The sequence below is a fragment of the Puma concolor genome, chromosome A1 (assembly GCF_028749965.1).
Source record: "Puma concolor isolate L17-30 chromosome A1, mPumCon1.1.hap2, whole genome shotgun sequence".
Lineage (NCBI taxonomy): Eukaryota > Metazoa > Chordata > Mammalia > Carnivora > Felidae > Puma > Puma concolor.
This window is the reverse complement of record NC_141667.1, coordinates 225,792,266-225,810,291: the sequence shown is the minus strand read 5'-3', so window position 1 is coordinate 225,810,291 and position 18,026 is coordinate 225,792,266. Positions and strand designations below refer to the sequence as shown.

The following is an 18,026-nucleotide window of genomic DNA, read 5'->3' as shown; positions in this document are numbered from 1 at the left end:
TGAAAAAAAAAAGTCATGCACTCTAGAGGGTAAATTGCTAATGCTTAATTTCATCTTCGTTGCGTATGTTGTGTCATTAACATATATACTTGTTAACAAGAAGGCAGATTATGGCATAATACAGTAATAACCGTATATTATGCTGTTATTATATGTTACCTTATAAAATACCTTTATGCAATTTGAACACCACCAGACTTTAAGAAGCAAGTAAATAAATACTATGATTCTAATTAACAGCCAAGAAAACCAATGTGCGGAATGATTGGGAGATCTGTCCTCTTAGAGAGTGGTGAATGGGGCTGGAAGTCAGCATCTCTATCGCTCAGCCCTGCTCCTTCCCAGCACTTTATAGCTGCTAATGACTTTGTTATTCCTTAGTATTTATTGAGCATCCAAATGAGAAATGATATTATAATATTCAAGATAGAGACACAGCCTGAGTATAGAGATCTAGAGACTCTTGTAAATTTATCTAACTCATATCCCAAACTAGGATAATTAATGATGTAAATGATTCCCATTCAAATTGTCGTAGTGCCTATAACTGGGAAGCATGTAGTTATCTTCCATGACTCCTGAGTTCCAGCACTGATATTTCCTGCTTTTGTGATCTGGAACATGTCAATTTTACCTTTTTATTCCTTCATTTCTCCATCTATAAAGGGGGATAACAATAGCACCTACCTTCATACAAAACTCTTACCACAGTTCTGGGCATAGTGACAGGCTTGATGAATATTGTCTAGCATTATTACTGTTTTTATAATTATTATTTTTATTTTCACCATCATCATTCAGACTATCTCAAAGTTCATTGCCAGCTATGAACCTGGCATAGGTACACATGAGTATGTACTATGGGTACATACTGCGAACGTCTTTCCCTCTTTTGTAAAATGAAGTGATTGGGTTAGATAATCTCCAAGATCTCCCAAAGTTATAAAATCTGATATTCTTTTTAGTAGAGCTCTAAAACAAATTTCTTCAACTGAAGTACTCCAGGCTTAACTGTTGAACTAATCAGTAATGTTTAGGAAAATTTTTTTTTCCCAAAGAAGGGAAAAATATAATAAACATATTAGTGAACCTGGGAGACTCTCATATATTAAATATCACGTAATCATTAGTATTTAAGGACATTAATTTAAATCTCCTGAAACCCAGTTTGGCACAGTAGAGTTCAATACCTAACATACGATATACAACCACAGGCATTTTCTAACTTTCCACTTCCTCTAAGTAAGTGGTTCTTACAGTGCTGTCTCCAGACCAGCAGCATTACTATCACCTGAGTACTTGTTGGAAATATAAGTTCCAGGGTCTCATTCCAGACCTGCTGGATCAGAGACTCTTGGGGTGGAATCCAGCAGTCTGTGTTTTATTAAACCCTTGCAGTGATTCTAATGATGCTGAATACTGAGAACCACTTAGTAAGTGAAGAATGGAAGAGAAAGCTCTGTTTCTGATAAACGTTTACTGAAGCAGTTGAAAGTGTAATTGAGTGTGGCCTTGAATCTGGCCTTAGATGACGTCAAAGAGAAAGGTCTGCTAGAAATAATTAAAAGTCAAGTAACCAATCAATTGGCTCAAAATGGGGCTAAAAAGTCACTCTCAATTATTCCCTGCAGAGAAGTAAGGTACTCAGAAGGTTAAAGAAAAGTCCAATAAAATTACCAGAGAATATCAGAGTAATTGTAGCGAGGGAGCAGTCTACATGAGAACACACAACGTTCCGTCTTCTTGCTTAGTGTAGAGAACCACACATTCTCTATGCTGTCTACTAGATGAAAGAAATTAAGTATTACTCTTTATACTTTGTGATAATAAAATAAAAACAAAACATTAGAACTCAATACCCTGATTAATGTTGGTCTACATTAAATGTGGAAGGAAATATTTAATGATCTGTGTCCATCTATTTATCTAGCACAACTGAAACATCTTCATTAGATGCTGCATTGAGACAATCTTTTAACAGGCTAATAACCACAAGCATTTAAACAATTTATAAAGGCAAGAAGAGAAAATCAATGTCAGAGCGATAGGAAAAGAGATGACTTTATTTGTCTCAATGTCCTCACTATCATCTATGTATCAACCCTAGACCACTTTCTTAAGTCCAAAATTTCAAATTGCCTCCTAGATGTCAATTTCAAGAAAATAAAAACCGAGTATATCCAATCAGGTTCCATAGACTATGTCCCATAGTCTCTATCCCAGTGAATGCTGTTAACTTTTCCCAGGTATATATCCTTGAACACCCTTCCTCCTTCTTCTTCAGGCCCTTCTCCTGCCCCCTTATGCCCTCTACCCACTAATAGTTTGTATTTACCAAATCCAGTCAGTAGAGTTCATCATTACCTGAGGATTTATTTCTCCTTCATCTTTTCCATTGTGATGATCTTTTTTTCATATCCCCGTGATATTTTCCTGTTTCTTTTCATAACTAGATCTTAAGACTCCAAAGAACAGGGACAATGTCTGCTCCCTAGCGCCCAGGACAACAACACCAGGCAGAGTAGGCGTATGCAAATTATAAATTGTTCCCTGGTGAATGTACACAAACTAATCTGAAAATCTCATGGCCCCTATGACTTCAGGATGCCATCACACACTGCATCTTGTTCCAGAGAAAGAAATTAATCTGTGAAAAACTTACAAAAGAAGAATATATTTCCTAATCCACACCTGTCACATTTTAAGTTCTTAAGTGTTCTAATAATCACATTTGTATAATTTTTATACTATATCCTCTTTCTTGACCCATTTTAGGACAAATTTATCTTTTTTTTTTTTTTTTTTTTTTTGCCTAGTTGGATACTATTGTTTTCAATAGTATTAACATTTGGCTTTAGGGACCTCAACAGAATTAATGGCAATGTGTTCCAGAGTCTTCAGGGGGATAACCATGAGACTAGAAATTAGACAGATTATAATGATACACAAAATGGCTTACAACAATCATAAGAATCATCTAAGCAATCACAATTTATAAGAGAAAGGATTCCTGTCAAGAACATATTTGCTGCATACAACACACTGATTTATGGAGGCTGTTATTCCAAAAGATGTTGGCTGTACCTAAGAGATGTAGTATCTAAGTAAATCACAGATAAACAGCCAAGCTCTAAAGGGATTTACTATCCCCAACCCCCCAGCCTGGACAACATCTTTTGCGTGCTACATTGTATACATTTTATGTTCTCACAACCTCACTTTCATTGTACAATGTACCAGGAACTCTAGGGGTAGGTTGGATTTGCTCTTTCAAAATTACAAAGTTCAAACAAAAAGATACAATTTTTTTGTTTATTCTCAGTGCCTTCACCCAGGAGGAATTCTAGAATGTACAAATAGAAAAGGAAAATTCTTGGCCAGCAAACAGATACAAGAGAAATCTTCCAGAAACACATGGCCTGGGATATTTCTGACTCCTGGCACACTGCAAACCTTTACTGCCTTTTGTTAATAATCAGGGTTCAGATCAAGTGCCTGGAAGGAGCCAGGACCTACTTGTGAGACTAGTTTAGCTCAGAAGTTGAATATCTTCCAACAAACACTCTCATAATAGCAGATATCTTCTCCAGACACCAAATTACTCTGGCCAGAACAAATGTCATTTGCTAAAGAGACACTGAAATGTATGGCCAGTGTTCTCTAAAAAACAGCACTAAGGTTATTTAGTAATAAATGTAAAGAATGAATTTAAGGACAATTTTGTTCAATAGATTTGTTGCAATTTACAATGATCCAAAAAAAAAAAAAAGTTAAACCATTAAAAAAAAAAAAAAAAGATCCCCAGACCACCGTCGTGACACCTCTCTTATGGTCGCCTATATAGACCAAAAACAAGAGGGTGTACAATATAAGGCCATTGTTATTAGAAACAATAGGCTATGATTGCAGAAGGAATTTCAAAATCACAGGGTGACTGAAGAAGTAGCATCTGAACTTACACAGATGAAAACAGACTTCTACTCACTCCTAGTTGTGTCCTGCACTCTCTTAGTGGTAAAAACCTGGGATATAACATATATCTTTAGGTGTTACCATTACCTGCCCACTTCTGTCCAGGTGAAAGGACAGACGAAACAAGTGAATTTTCTACCAGTAAAATGTTAGCAGTATGATGGAAAGGGAACACACAAACAATTGGATATAAAACAGACAACAAAAAGCCAGTAACCCAACAAGCCGAGAAGTATTGTCCTCGTGGAGTGTGGCTTTATGAAGCTTAGGTTCAGCCGAGGGGAAGTGGTGGGCATGCATAAAAACGGACCATAGAACACAGCGAGACCTTTTTCCAGCCGTGAAGTTTTCTACAAATAATGGCGAGCATCCTGATAAAAGTCCTCCAGGAGAGCAGAAGTAACAGTAGCCACAGCAGAACTTGCTTTAAAAGAATGTAACATCTCCTAACAGTCTATCTTTGGCAGAGCTTGTGCATTATCCAATACGGCAGAAATCGCTAGAGTGTAATAACACATGTTTTAAGATTTTACTTTAAAAGACACATTTTGAGTCACTACAGTTTGTGCAATGTCTTTGCAATTAGTCTATTAGACTTGATGCAGGGAAGTGAAGAGTTCAGTGTGAGAGGAAAAAGGATCAAACAGACAATTCAGATACAGGGCAGTGACAAAGGGAAGAATCTAGACAGAGAAAAAGCAGATTTCTTGTTTCTGTCCATGATTTCTTCACTTCCTTAGCTGTTAAAACAAACAAACAAACAAACAAACAAAAACAAAACCCAAACAACAAAAAAATAGGAAGACAGGGAAAAAAACACCCCACAAATTGTACGTAGAATTGTGTGCCTTTTTAGTTTATTTTCTACTGATGACACTAAGATATAGCTACACTTTGGCATTGGTAAATTTAATACAGTTAAGCGTATAGTCAGAGTTTAGTTATTTTCTAACAATCCTTTTTTTTTTAATTTGCCTCAATTTAAAAGAATCCACTAGAGTTTGCTAATGAACAGTATCAAAATTAAGTGATAGAATTCACTTTTGCAGTAAGATGCAGAGTCCCAGAATAGGCAAACAAATTAAACAGGAAAAGAGCAAAAAGAATATAGCCGGTTGCTGTAGAAAGTTGAAAAATGAGAGAGGAAAAATAGCCACACACACAGAGTGAGCCCCAACAGCATTCTAGGCTGAGCATTACATAGAAATGTTTCCAGTGTAAGGGAAGCCAACACAGGCCATCTTGTTTTGCTTTTGTTCTCACTCAAGGTCTGATTTGCCAAGCAGGGGGTGCAGGTGCTGGTGACTGTTGGTGGGTAGTAAGTGTGTATCTACCAGTAATTGTCTATCACAATAGTTCTGACTTCAATTCTTGTAATTCTTAAAATCTGGGGAGAATTTTAACATCCACAGAAACCTTCTGCAAGTAAAATATATTAAAAATGGTGCTTTTGCACATACCTGTTTTTCTCCACTGGGCTTTTTGTGATTCAGTAACAGCTCAACAGCTCCAACAACTTCTTTCCTAATAGCGTGTAATAGAGCATCTCCAACATAGACATTAAAGCTTAAAAGTAGTTCGATGAGCTCCAAGTTCTCATTTTCAATTGCAATGAGGAGAGCAGTTCTTCCAAGAGGATCAATGCAATTAATATTGATTTTAAAATAAATTTCAGCTTCCTCCAGGGATTTCTTGACACTTGCATAATCTCCCTTTTCCACAGCATTTAAGTAGGCTTTTTCTGATGGTGAGAGTTCGGATTCCGCCCGGACTATCCTTAGAGGGATGCGATCTCTGTAGGGGGCATTCACATTTCTTTTGTAATAGAACTGAGCCATGTTTCATGCCATGCTATTTCCTTGTCTCTGAAAGTGCAAACAGAACCCCAAAAAACACAAGGATTAGTGCTAATACCCTTTTTAATCAGTATGTGTCACACTTAACAACTGACTGTAATGCCAATAACAACAATTATACCATCATTCTATAATCGATTTTTTTTCTCCTTAAACAATGCAAATAGGCTTAATAATTATTCAGTTATCTAGAAATGCAAGTTACAAAGTCCTAGTCTAAAAGGAATAAAAAATTGGAAAAGTTACTTTAAAAGTGGCATCTGTCAGAGGAGGTACCTGTAATTTTTGGAAATTATTTACAAAATTTATCGTAAATATATACAGTTTTTAACAGAGAACCCTGAAACTTAAAGGTTGTATCTTTGAGGTCCTAAAAAGGAACCAGGGATATTCAAATGTATCATTCACTATCAATTTTGCTAAACATATAGATGCTATTGAAATTATGAAATATCACTATCTTAGTAAAATGCTTTTCATTTGTAATGTATCTATTCTTAATGTCATTAAGTACTGACATCAAAGTTAATATGAATTGATGATATCAATATCAATGAAATATACTGAGCCTGATGAGTATAACTGTTTATCCCCTTTGTAAGTGAATTCACTTGAGGGGAATGAATGTGTATTGATGACATTAATGATCAAGGTGAGTCTAAGCAATTTCCCAAACGAAGAATTTAGAAATGTTCATGTAGACAAAGTTTATTATGAAAATGCTATTTTCTTAATTCTATTACCTTGATATCATGAAACAATAAACCACAAGACAGAAATATTTTCATTATATAATGTATTATTTGGAAGTTATAGTAAAGATACAGTTGAAGATGAAGGAATTATTTTTAATAAATAAAAGATCATCTTAAGATAGATTAACAAGAACGAAGTCACTAGCAATTATATTGATTTAGTATTATCCTACTGATACAAACTTGCAGAAAAATCTATTATGTTTTTTAAAATTTTTTATTGCTATTAGCTCCTGATTTCATATTTATGATCTGAACTATTTTATTATTCTATGTCATTTATATTCAACCTACATGTTTATTTACATACATTTACTATTAAATTAAAATTAATGGGGGATTCTGGGTACCTGAACATGCATAGTCATCTTAATTGATCTTTTTAGACCTAATCATTTTATGAGTAAATTAACCTGATTTGAATAATACTTTAAAGGTAGATTAAACATGTATTGAATGAGCAAATGTGATTACATTTAATGGAATGTTTTCAATTTGGGAAATTATGCATCATTTGCATGCTACCTCAATTTAATAGGAATTTCCGTTATCAAGTAGTTAAGTTTCACTTTTTGATGTTTCAGATTATTAATCACAATTTCTCAAATATTGAGGTTCAGCATATAATACACACAACTTTTATTTCCTAATTTGTTCCTTTCTGACATTAGGTTTAGTATCTTATTAAGGCCCTTTCATAGATGAAGCAAATGTAAGAATCTCATAAGCCAGAATATTTTTCTCAAATATTTCACATTTTATTAGCCTTGGTGTTTTAAATGTATAATGACCAACTACACAGCATACTATACACTCACTTCTGCAATTTCAGACAGGGGGTATTGTGAGTTCTTTAAATGGTAATGTTAATTTTTCAGAGGAAAATTTTCAACTCTATTACTTTTAGGTGTGCAAATTATAATCAAGCTTCAAGCTTGGTATTTGGAGGTCCTCCAGTATTTGGAGATGTTTTAACTCACTAGAATCATGTGATAGAATTTATAAATTTATATTATGGGATAACAAGGACAATTTAATATTCTAGCATAAATAAAACTACAATAAACCAAGATTATTACGATCCTACATATCTCATTATAACTTTCTGATCCCAAATGCCAGCACTTCCCTCCCAATCCATGTTAGCATCAGTAAGAGTGTGTGGAATCAATGTCAATGGTTTTCACATTGTAATTTTACCAGGACTACAACATAAATGCTTCATAATGATAATAAGTGGCACTAATATTCCATTTCAATGCTCACTTTGTTTATTTGCTCACTTTGTTCTTACTCCAGGCTCTTGGAAAAATACATAAACATTCCTTTTTAGAACTGAGTTCAAGCTTTGCCACCAATAGTTGTTTTGCTTAAGACTAATGTTTCAAAGTAACTTACCGAAAGTACAGTTTAAAAGAAGAGATGAAAATACACACACACACACACACACACACACACACACACTTTGCAGAACTTTGTCTGAATTGTTACTCAGTCAAGATTAAAAATCACCCTAGAGAATGGAATATTTTTATTTTATTTTATTGCATTTACTCTATTTTGTTAGTGATGATATCAAATAATTAGATAGTGGAGGGGCCTGGGTGGCTTAACAGCGAATGACTCTTGATTTGGACTCAGGTCATCTCAAGGTTCGTGCGATCGAACCCTGCATCAGGCTCTGTGCTGACAGCATAGAGCTTGTTTGGGATTCTCTCTCTCTGCCCCTTTCTTTGTATCTCTCAAAATAAATAAATAAACATTACCAAAAAGAATTAGATAGTAAATAGCATTTGACTTCTCGCTTTTAAAGCACATAACTACCTCCCAAAGCTCAGGATGTCAGTGACAATGAAGAGACTGGTGAACAACAGAGAAGGTACTGGAGAAGTTGGGGGAGAGGAGAACAGATAATGAGAAATTAGATTTATTAAAATCTATTTCATTTAATCCAGATAACTGCCATAAATGTAAACTCCATAAGGACGGGTTAAGACATGATACTGCCCTGAAAGGAAGACGTATTCTAGTGAATGAACACTGTGTTCAAAATGTGAACTAGGTATGAGACGTTACATTCGGTTACCTGTTTCTCCATCCGTAAAGGGGGGCAAACAACACTATCAAAGGAATGAGTAAGAAGAATCAGTGTCGGCGCTGAAAAAGATCTATTAACAGTATTGTCGTCTTTTAGTTTCTTGGGTTTGAAACAAATATAAGACCTCACATTGAGAAAGACAGATGGAATTTAAATATATTAAAATTTTAAATACATTCAATAAATGAAATTTAATGATTTACAATGAGTTGCAAAACACACACACATAAAACAATTCTGGTTAAGACTTTAGAAGAGTGAGGAAGATTATATAACTTTTCATTACGTAGACTTTAGACAAGTCTTGGATTATTTGAGTTGCAGGGATACTAATAAAAGGACAAAAATCAAGTTTAACTTTTGGAAACTGTGATAGACGGATGTAACAGTGAGTGTAAGGTGCTGATAAGGCTGATGGAGTTCCTGAATTGACACATTTATCAGCAACTATGGAATTGCTACTGGATAGAAAGTCTGTAAAAGAACAGGAGGCTCAGTACAGCAAAGATCCTGACCTAAAGTGTGTGAATCAATGCCTGTTCCTGGTCTTGAACTTTCAGAACGAACTTTCTGGAAAGGAGAAGATGTTTTCCCCCATGAAATCACAGAACTGAACAGATTCTTTGATTTCGATGCCCCCCGTAGAACACACAATCTAGAAGTGAAATGAATGTTTCATTGTTATGTTTCAAAGACTCAGAAGAGAGATGGGAAGTGATGGGAAAAAAACCCTCAAATTCTGCAATGTGAATTTTTAATTAACTGAAATTTTATTTTCTGTAAATGCGTTGGGAATTAAAACCATCAAAAAGGTAGACTGTCATCAATCCCAAGAGAAATTAAAAAAAATTGTCACTAGATATGAGAACCACAATTACCTAAGCAACATAATGATATACAGAAAAATAAAAGTTCCAATATTTACATGGATCAGAAAGCATATTCCCTGGAGGATGGACTTAGTTGCTTGGTGGAAAGAACAGTGCGCTCCCAAACAACACAAGGGAAAGAAAATATGCAGAATACAGAAATCTCCACTCTTGAGCAGAAATCATTAAAGTTAAAAGAAAAGTTCCATATATATATATATATATATATATATATATATATATATATATATATATATAATATTTTTAAATTATATATATTATATATGTATATATGTATATATGCATATACACACATAAATATGCATATATATGTATGTATATATATATATATATACATATATATATATATATATGTAGTTTTTTATTCCCTAGGTTACTGTCAAAGCATTCATGTTTATAGGTTGACTTCATCACACCATGAGAAATCTGACTACCATTTTTTGTTAGGGTACTACTACATATATTTAAGTTGCTTTTGTACTTTTTCTGGACTCTGGTATGAAATAACATTTTCTCAGATAATTTACTGACATTTGATCCAATTCAGATTTTTATTTTTGGCTATTGGTATACTACATTATCTCTATAATCTTTGATATAATACACACTCCACATAAACACCAAATGCTCTAATCTTTGGTACCACTTTGAATTCCAGACCTGTTCCTACTGTCTTCGGGCAAGATACCACGTGAACATTTCAGTAGCTGTAAGTCTTGTACCAAAAGTGCCACATAATTCACTGAAATGTTTTGTGACTTAGCCTGACCAAAACCCAAGTGACTCTTGTTTTGATGTTGTAAAAGCACACTGACTACCAAATTCTTCTGAAAGGTTTTAAGGATATTTCTGTGAATTTCAAGAAGTTCATGCTATATTACCTTATGAAAAGAAAAACACTTTACTAACTAAACATAACAACACCCTAAGATTTTAAAGGAGGAAGTTAGGATTATGCTTATGTTTAAAATGGAAGCCCCTTATGATTTAACAAGTACCAAACTTAAAACTAAACCCTAAATATTCCTATTTAAAAACAAAACAAAACAAAACAGTACCTAGGAGAATGCATTTGCAGGGCAAAAAAAAAAAGTTATTTATCTTGATTTTTATCTCATGGGATTTAGAAAACATGTTTAAGAAAGTATATATAGCTGTCAGAGTTTGAATTTCCACCCTGAGAGTTAGAATGTGCATTGATATATTCCTGTTTTTCCCTCCAATTTCAGAGGAAAGGATGCTCTCTCTCTCTTTGCTCAGGCTGCGAATCCCGCTGCCTGAGGAGTTTTCAGTCATTGCCACTTCTCTAAAACCTTACATCAGCCCCTTCCTTCTTTCAGACCTTAAACTTTTCTCTGCATACTGAACTCAGATATATACAGGTACCTAATTTTCAGATAGGTATTTTTTAAAGTAGGTGTAAATGTTTTCTCTGTATTTATTTGTTAATTTTTTTCATTTTATTTAGTTGAGAGAGAGAGAGAGAGAGAGATCACAAGTGGGGGAGAGGAGCAGAGGGAGAGAGAGAGGGAATCCCAGACAGGCTCCACACTCAGCGTGGAGTCTAATATGGGACTCGATCGGACAACCCTGGGATCATGACCTCAGCCGAAATCAAGGATGCTTGACAGACTGAACCAAGAGGCGCCCCTTTCACATACTTATTTTAAAATTCTAATTATCTTTGGCAATTATCTCTCTCTCATCTCTGATTTTCTTTATTTTATAAAGTTTAACCTTATCTCTCATTTACTCATTTACTCTCCCTAAGATAGTACTTATTGCCATCATGGAATAAATATTTTCCTTAAAGTCAATCATGTCCTGCTAATTGCCAGATTCATTTTGATGCCACATGATACTTGGCTTTTTCAGCAGCCTTTCTAAATAAGATGTGCCTCCCCTTGAGTTCTCTGATGCTCTTCTGTAATGTTCTACCTTCTGCCTACACGTGATCTCTCTCCGTAGTCCCCCAGCTTGTTTTCCTTCCATCTAAAGCCTAAATGTTGTTAATACCAGGGTTCTGCCCATGGCTCTTTTCTCCATTTGTCACTCTCACTAGCAATTTTCATCTGTTACTCATTATTCAAAATGTTCCATAAAACCCATATATGTTTTTAAAGTATGCTGTTATGTTTTCAGTATGTTCTAAAATCCATGTTCCCAGGCCATACCTCTCTAAAGTTCTAGACACATGCTGTCCAGTATGGTAGCCAGTAGTCACATGTGACTATTTAAATGTAAAGTGACTAACATTAAATCATATTAAGGATCATTTCTTAAATCTTACTGGCCATATTTCAACTGCAGTATAGCATTTCCTGTGTGTAATGCTGACTGACTTTATCTCCTCATTATTATTGGCTACACCAATATCCTTCCAAATCATCTCACTGATATTATTCTTGCATCCTCTCTAGCCTCCACAATGTCAGAGACCTAATCATGCTAAAATGTAAATCTGATCAAGTCACTCTCTTACTTATAACTCATAAATGACTGATAATCATTCACAGGAAAACATACTAACTTATTACAGAATATTGGACTCTCATGATCTGGTTTCTAAATGCCTTCTTGTATGTATTTCCCAAGACTGCTCTTGGAAAAGCGTATTTCACATTGACAAACTACTTGGCTACTAAAGCTCTAGGCATTTTCTCATACTGTTCTTTACAACAGGAATACCTTTCCTTCCCTTGAGCGTCTGGTAACTCCTGCCAAGTTTTAAAGACTCCTGTGAAGTATCATAGCCTTGAGGATTTTTCTTCCCTTCCTCCTAAAGAGGGGTTATATGGCGTTTTTTATGGGTCTTTATAAACTCTGTGGACTTCTTAGATTTAGAACTTTTCTTATTTACTGTATAGAAGACATCCATATGTCAAACATTGGCAATACCATGGTGAATGAAAGCCAAAATCTTTGTACTCATAGAGCTTATGATCCGTGGAAGAGGATCCACAGAAATTTAAAAAAGCAAAGGTGCAAACTGAATAATTACAATTTTGTTAAGGTTATAGTGGAAATAAATGGTGAGAGGCTATGGAGAAGCATGGCACAGGGGAAGAAGAGATGGAGAGTTGCATGAGGTAGGGTGGTCAAGGGTGGCCTCTCTGTGACATGAAAGATGATAAAATGCTAGCTAGATAAAATGTGAACAGTGCAGAGAAAACCATTACATTAAAAGAATCTGAAAGTGAGAAGACGGTGAGGCAGGAGGAACATTTTAGTGTGTGGAAGAGGCCAGCTTGACTGGAGTATAGTGAGTAAAGGAGAGAATGGAGGAGGTGACTCTGCAGCCCACAGTGTGGGGTATGAATTTTGGAAAGCATTCTAAGCATAATATGTTACTGAAGGGCTTTGAGCTGGGGAGTGACTTGATCCAATTTCTGTTTTTAAAGGTCACTCTGGCTGCTAATTGATTTGGAATTGTTCAAGAGTGGAAACTAAAAGATCATCTGCTAGTAAACCAAGTGAGTACCATCAAGAGTCTCTATCAGGAAAGAGTATATATTAACCTCTATGATTAAGAATGTGAAACTCTTGGACTCTGATCGTGGTATAATGCTGATGGGGAATTAAGTGTCTGCCCATATTTTATTGAGTTTACTCATATTATTACATTATTGAATATATTTTGAGTAATGTTACTCTAGCCGTCTTTCCCATATCTATATTTTTTCCCATAATTTTATAGAATTTGAAGTTTTTCAGGAATACACCTGCCATTTGGTAACAGGGTTGCATATATACATATTGCTGTTACTACATCAGAAACATTTGTACTTCTTTCATTGTGTCAAAGATGTTGATATTTGGCGTGTTGACAATGAAAGTGTCACATGGTAAAAAAAAAGAAGCATTAAGAAGAAATGTGGGGAGAAACTATGCATGTTGCAAATACATAGTATGCACATTTCAACAAAGAAAGACTAACCTAGTTTCAAAAATGACTTATTCAGCAGCAAAATGCATTCAAAGTACCCCACCACACTCAGATCCTGTAATCCATAGCTGACCTTTAGTTTCTGAAATTGTGTGTGTGTGTGTACGTGTGTGTACGCGTGTGTGTGTGTGTGTGTGTGTTTGTGTGTGTGTGCGTGCGCGCATGTGCGTCTATGTACTGTCAGGGTGGTAATTGTTGTCTTTAGCCCAAGACAAAAAGAAATGTATCTTTTAGTGATAGCAAAAATAATATAAAATGCTTAAATTTGGATGCACATATAAAATTTTTGATAAATATATGACCCCTTTATTTTAAAAAATACCACTTACATTACTTCAAGAGGTAAGAAAGGATACTGTGTGGCTTAGGGGTTACTGCTGGTAGTGGCTGTGGTGGGATGTGTGTGTATGTGTGTGGGGGGGGAAGAAAGAGAGAGAGAGAGGTAATTGAACTTGTATTGAAAGTTATTGTTGTAGCAATATATCAATAGGGAAGCATGACAGATCAGTGCAGGAAATAGAAAAATAATAAATAATGTTGACACAACTGGTTAGAAGTTTTGGAAATAATTATTTTGGAACACCATGAACATAGATTCTAAATGAATTTAAAAGTGAAATATTGAAACAAATGAAATTTCAATGGCGAAGAGTTTTCTAAGCAAAAAGCATTCGAGAAATGACTATGAAAAAGACTTATGCATACAGAGAATTAAAAAAACTTAGTATCCAAACGTAATACACAAAATTAAAAGGCAAAACAAGGGAAATTATTCAAAATAAATATGACTGAGAAGAGCTTATTAATAGAAAAGAAAAACACTAAGATTCAAAGAATAAAAAGACCAGCCTCCTCAGAGAAAAAGAAATCCAAGTGGAAAATATCATTTGAAAATGCATTCTACTTTTCTGACCTCTAAAATGGAGAAGTTTACCAGCATGATAAAAGATATCGCCTGCAAAATGTGATCAGATTAAATACAAAAGAATAGCCAATACCAGAAAGGATTCGGTGAAAATACTTCTAAGTTGCTGGTGATAGTTTAAACTGAAAAGGAATTGGAAATATGTGTGCCCATCTTTGGAAGGATTCAAACCCTTCACCCTAGGAGTATCTCTTCCAGGAATTCACCCTGGAGTTATATTTTACAAGGCAGGCAATAGTTACAAGGCATACATAAATAAGTATTTTTATTTATGCCCACAAAAGAAAAATAACTGTTATCTATTGTTGGAAACAACTGGAGAGACTCAAAAGTCAATAATTGTCAGCTAGTTCAATTAAAAGCTGAATATTCATTTAATAAAAAATGTGTAGCTATTAAAATAACATGTTTTAAAGGTTAATGTCACACAAAATAATCATATTATGATAAGTGCTAATCATGGATAACATTTTCAACACAGGATTAGCACCTGCAACAATGATAAAACTTATAAGAAGGAGATAACTATACTCACAATTAAGAAAGGTTACCTATGTGGGGTCGGGGGGATGCCTGGGTGTCTCGGTTGGTTAAGTGTCTGACTCTTGATTTCAGCTCAGGTCATGATCTCATGGTTTGTGAGTTCAAGCCCTATCTTGGGAACTGTGCTGACAGTGTGGAGTCTGTTTGGGATTCTCACTCTCCCTCTCTCTCTGCCCCTCGCCAGTCATGTTCTCTCTCAAAATAAACAAATAAACTAAGGAAGGAAGGAAGGGAGGAAGGAAGGAAGGAAGGAAGGAAGGAAGGAAGGAAGGAAGGAAGAAAGAAAGAAAGAAAGAAAGAAAGAAAGAAAGAAAGAAAGAAAGAAAGGAGGGAGGGAGGGAGGGAGGGAGGGAGGGAGGAAAGAAAGAAAGAAAGAAAGAAAGAAAGAAAGAAAGAAAGAAAAGAGAAAAAGAGAGAAAGAAAGGTTACCTATGGGTAATAGGTGGTTTTTGTTCTGATTTACATTTTCTAGGTTTTTGATAAAGATGATACAATGATTTTAGTTTTTAAAACAGTCAAAGCAGAATACAATGTTCCTCTTTATTGATTTTTATAATATGCCAGAGAATATTGTTTTAACATTACCATGGGAGCTCTTAGCATTTGGGGGGATAAAAGTAGATGCCCCTGTAACCTCTGAGATACACACACACACACACACACACACACACACACACACACATATATATATATATAAATAATTTATGGCATATAATTTATGATATACAAAATATGATATATAATATATATACCATATATATATACATATATATGTATGGGGTGCCTGGGTGGTGGTATATATATATACCTGCGTGGTTATATATATATATATATATATATATATATATATATATATACACACATACATATACATATATATATATACACACACACATACATTTATATATATTTTTATATATTTTTACATATTTATATATATTTTTATATATTTATATATATTTATATGATTATATATATAAATATATACTTACATATATTTTTATATATATGGTGGTATATTTATATATCTGGGTGGGTGTGTATATATATATATAATTTTTGTGTGTTTAGAGGCTGAATCCACAAATGTTTCCAAATCCATTGTTTTCTATATTCCTAAAACAACCTGTCCTTTTCCTATAAAAAGGAAAGGATAGGCTTTTTTCCCCCCATTTCCAGTTACTGGAGATAGCATGGTGAGGCTATTATCAAGGTTCCAACTTGTAAATCCTGAAGCTAATTTATTTTTATTAGTCCACTGCAGTTTCAGGCAAAGGATCACCTTCGGTGAAGCAGTGTCCTCTCTATCTGAGTGCACAGTCTTTAAAGGAAAATACATTGAAGTGGGTGGGAGTGACAGAGGACAATCTGATCAATTGTTTCAATCCTAAAGACAAATTAGTTCACTAGGGTGCATCAGTGTCACATCTGCCTGATGACAGCTGGAAATCTTTACTCCTTCATGTGTTGGTTCAAGTACTCAAAGATTTATTACGGCTTCTTCTGTAGCAGATCAAGACTATTTTGCAGGCTGAGGATATAAAGTGAAATAAAACACAGTCCCCGATGGGTGAATTTTTTGTGGTATGTAAGTTATGTCTCAATAGAGCATTGAAAATAACAGCAAGAAATCCCAGACCTCAGGGAGAATGCTGTTAGGTGGAGAAGGAGCGTTGTCCATAACTGATAGTAAATATCATATGGTAATCCATACATTATAGATTTATATACTGTTTCCTTGGGATTTACAGGAGAAAGCCATTAGCTGTAGGCGTGCCATGGAGGGTGTAAAAATGGTTGCGAGAGGAGATGGACTTTTACCTAAATATCTGAGTAGCTATTTCCCTAGTGACTATATAGAAGCAAAGAATTCTGGGAAGAGGAGGCAAAGTGTTTAAAGGAATGGGGATGAAAAAAAGCTCCTCATTCTGTACTAGTCTCCACTCCTAGAATAAGTGGCCATACTTTTACACAATGGCTTTCCTGTTATGTCTTTTAGAATTTGTTATCCCAATTTTGTTCTAAATCATTTAGTGACCCTTATTGTTTCCTACCAAACACTGTTCCTGTTAGTGATTGTATAAATTTGGGCATGTGAAAGAATGATAGAAAGTCACAGAAAAAGATAATTAAGTTTCTGTGGCTCAGAAAAGTTTAAAAACTTCTGCCAGTTCACACCGCCAGTAAGTATTGCATCCAGAAGATGCATCAAAGGGATGAGCAATGAAAATACTAATGGTTTCAATGGGAAATCAGAGCCAGACTTGGCTCTCATTCTTCTATCTCACATTCCCAATCAACTTTTGGTCTAGGCAGGTAGGAGCCAGAGTTCTACTAGGGCTGCTTCTGAATGAAGCTGGTCCCTTCATGTCCCTAGGGACTTTGTTCTTGCCTTGTTGTTTGGATCTCCACAGATTAAGATTTTACTGGAAACCCCAGTCCCTTGAAACAACAAAACAGTAACGCAACAGAAACAACAGCACTTACTGAACACAGTATGTACCAAGCACCGTCCTTTTACATATATGAACTCAATTAATTCTTGGGAAAACCCCCTGCAGTAAACATTACTAGTGCCCCTTGGGATGGATATTGGGACCAAATAACATGATAAAATCACAAGGGCTTGATACATGTGTTCCTGATCCTATACGCATTTTTCCTTATCCTGTGTTACACGTTTTGCCTTTACTCTGTTACTGAATGTCCATTCAGTTTCTCACCAACTGGGTTTTTATCATGCGCCTCAATTCTCTACTGATTGCATTACCCGTGTAGTAAGTGGATCTCGTAATTCTGAACCTCAGTTTCTTCATTACTATTACTTTCAGAAAGTTCTTTTGAGTCCTTACCAACACTACTGGACCTTCCTTAAATGCTAGCCAGTCTCTCAGACCTTACGCTTCTTTGCAAATTGAGTCTTAGCTGTGATATTGATCTGTAGTCAAGGTAATGAAATCCTATTTGTCACACCTCCATTGGCTCTTCACCTGCTAAGGAATATTTCCAGGTTCATAGATTCATAGATCCCTAATCTCTTC

General features: G+C 35.1%; 1 protein-coding gene across 5 annotated transcripts in view; it reads right to left on the bottom strand.

Annotated features, from left to right (window-relative positions):
- The window catches only part of TRPC4 (transient receptor potential cation channel subfamily C member 4), a 209,693-nt gene that overhangs the window by 146,707 nt on the left and 44,960 nt on the right, over positions 1-18,026 (bottom strand). For all 5 annotated transcript variants that reach the window (XM_086713221.1, XM_086713218.1, XM_086713205.1 and 2 more), the window contains one exon: positions 5,433-5,837. In XM_086713221.1, coding sequence (XP_086569347.1) covers positions 5,433-5,810 — 378 coding nt within the window. In that variant the 5' untranslated portion in view covers positions 5,811-5,837. The remainder of the gene's footprint in view (positions 1-5,432; positions 5,838-18,026) is intronic.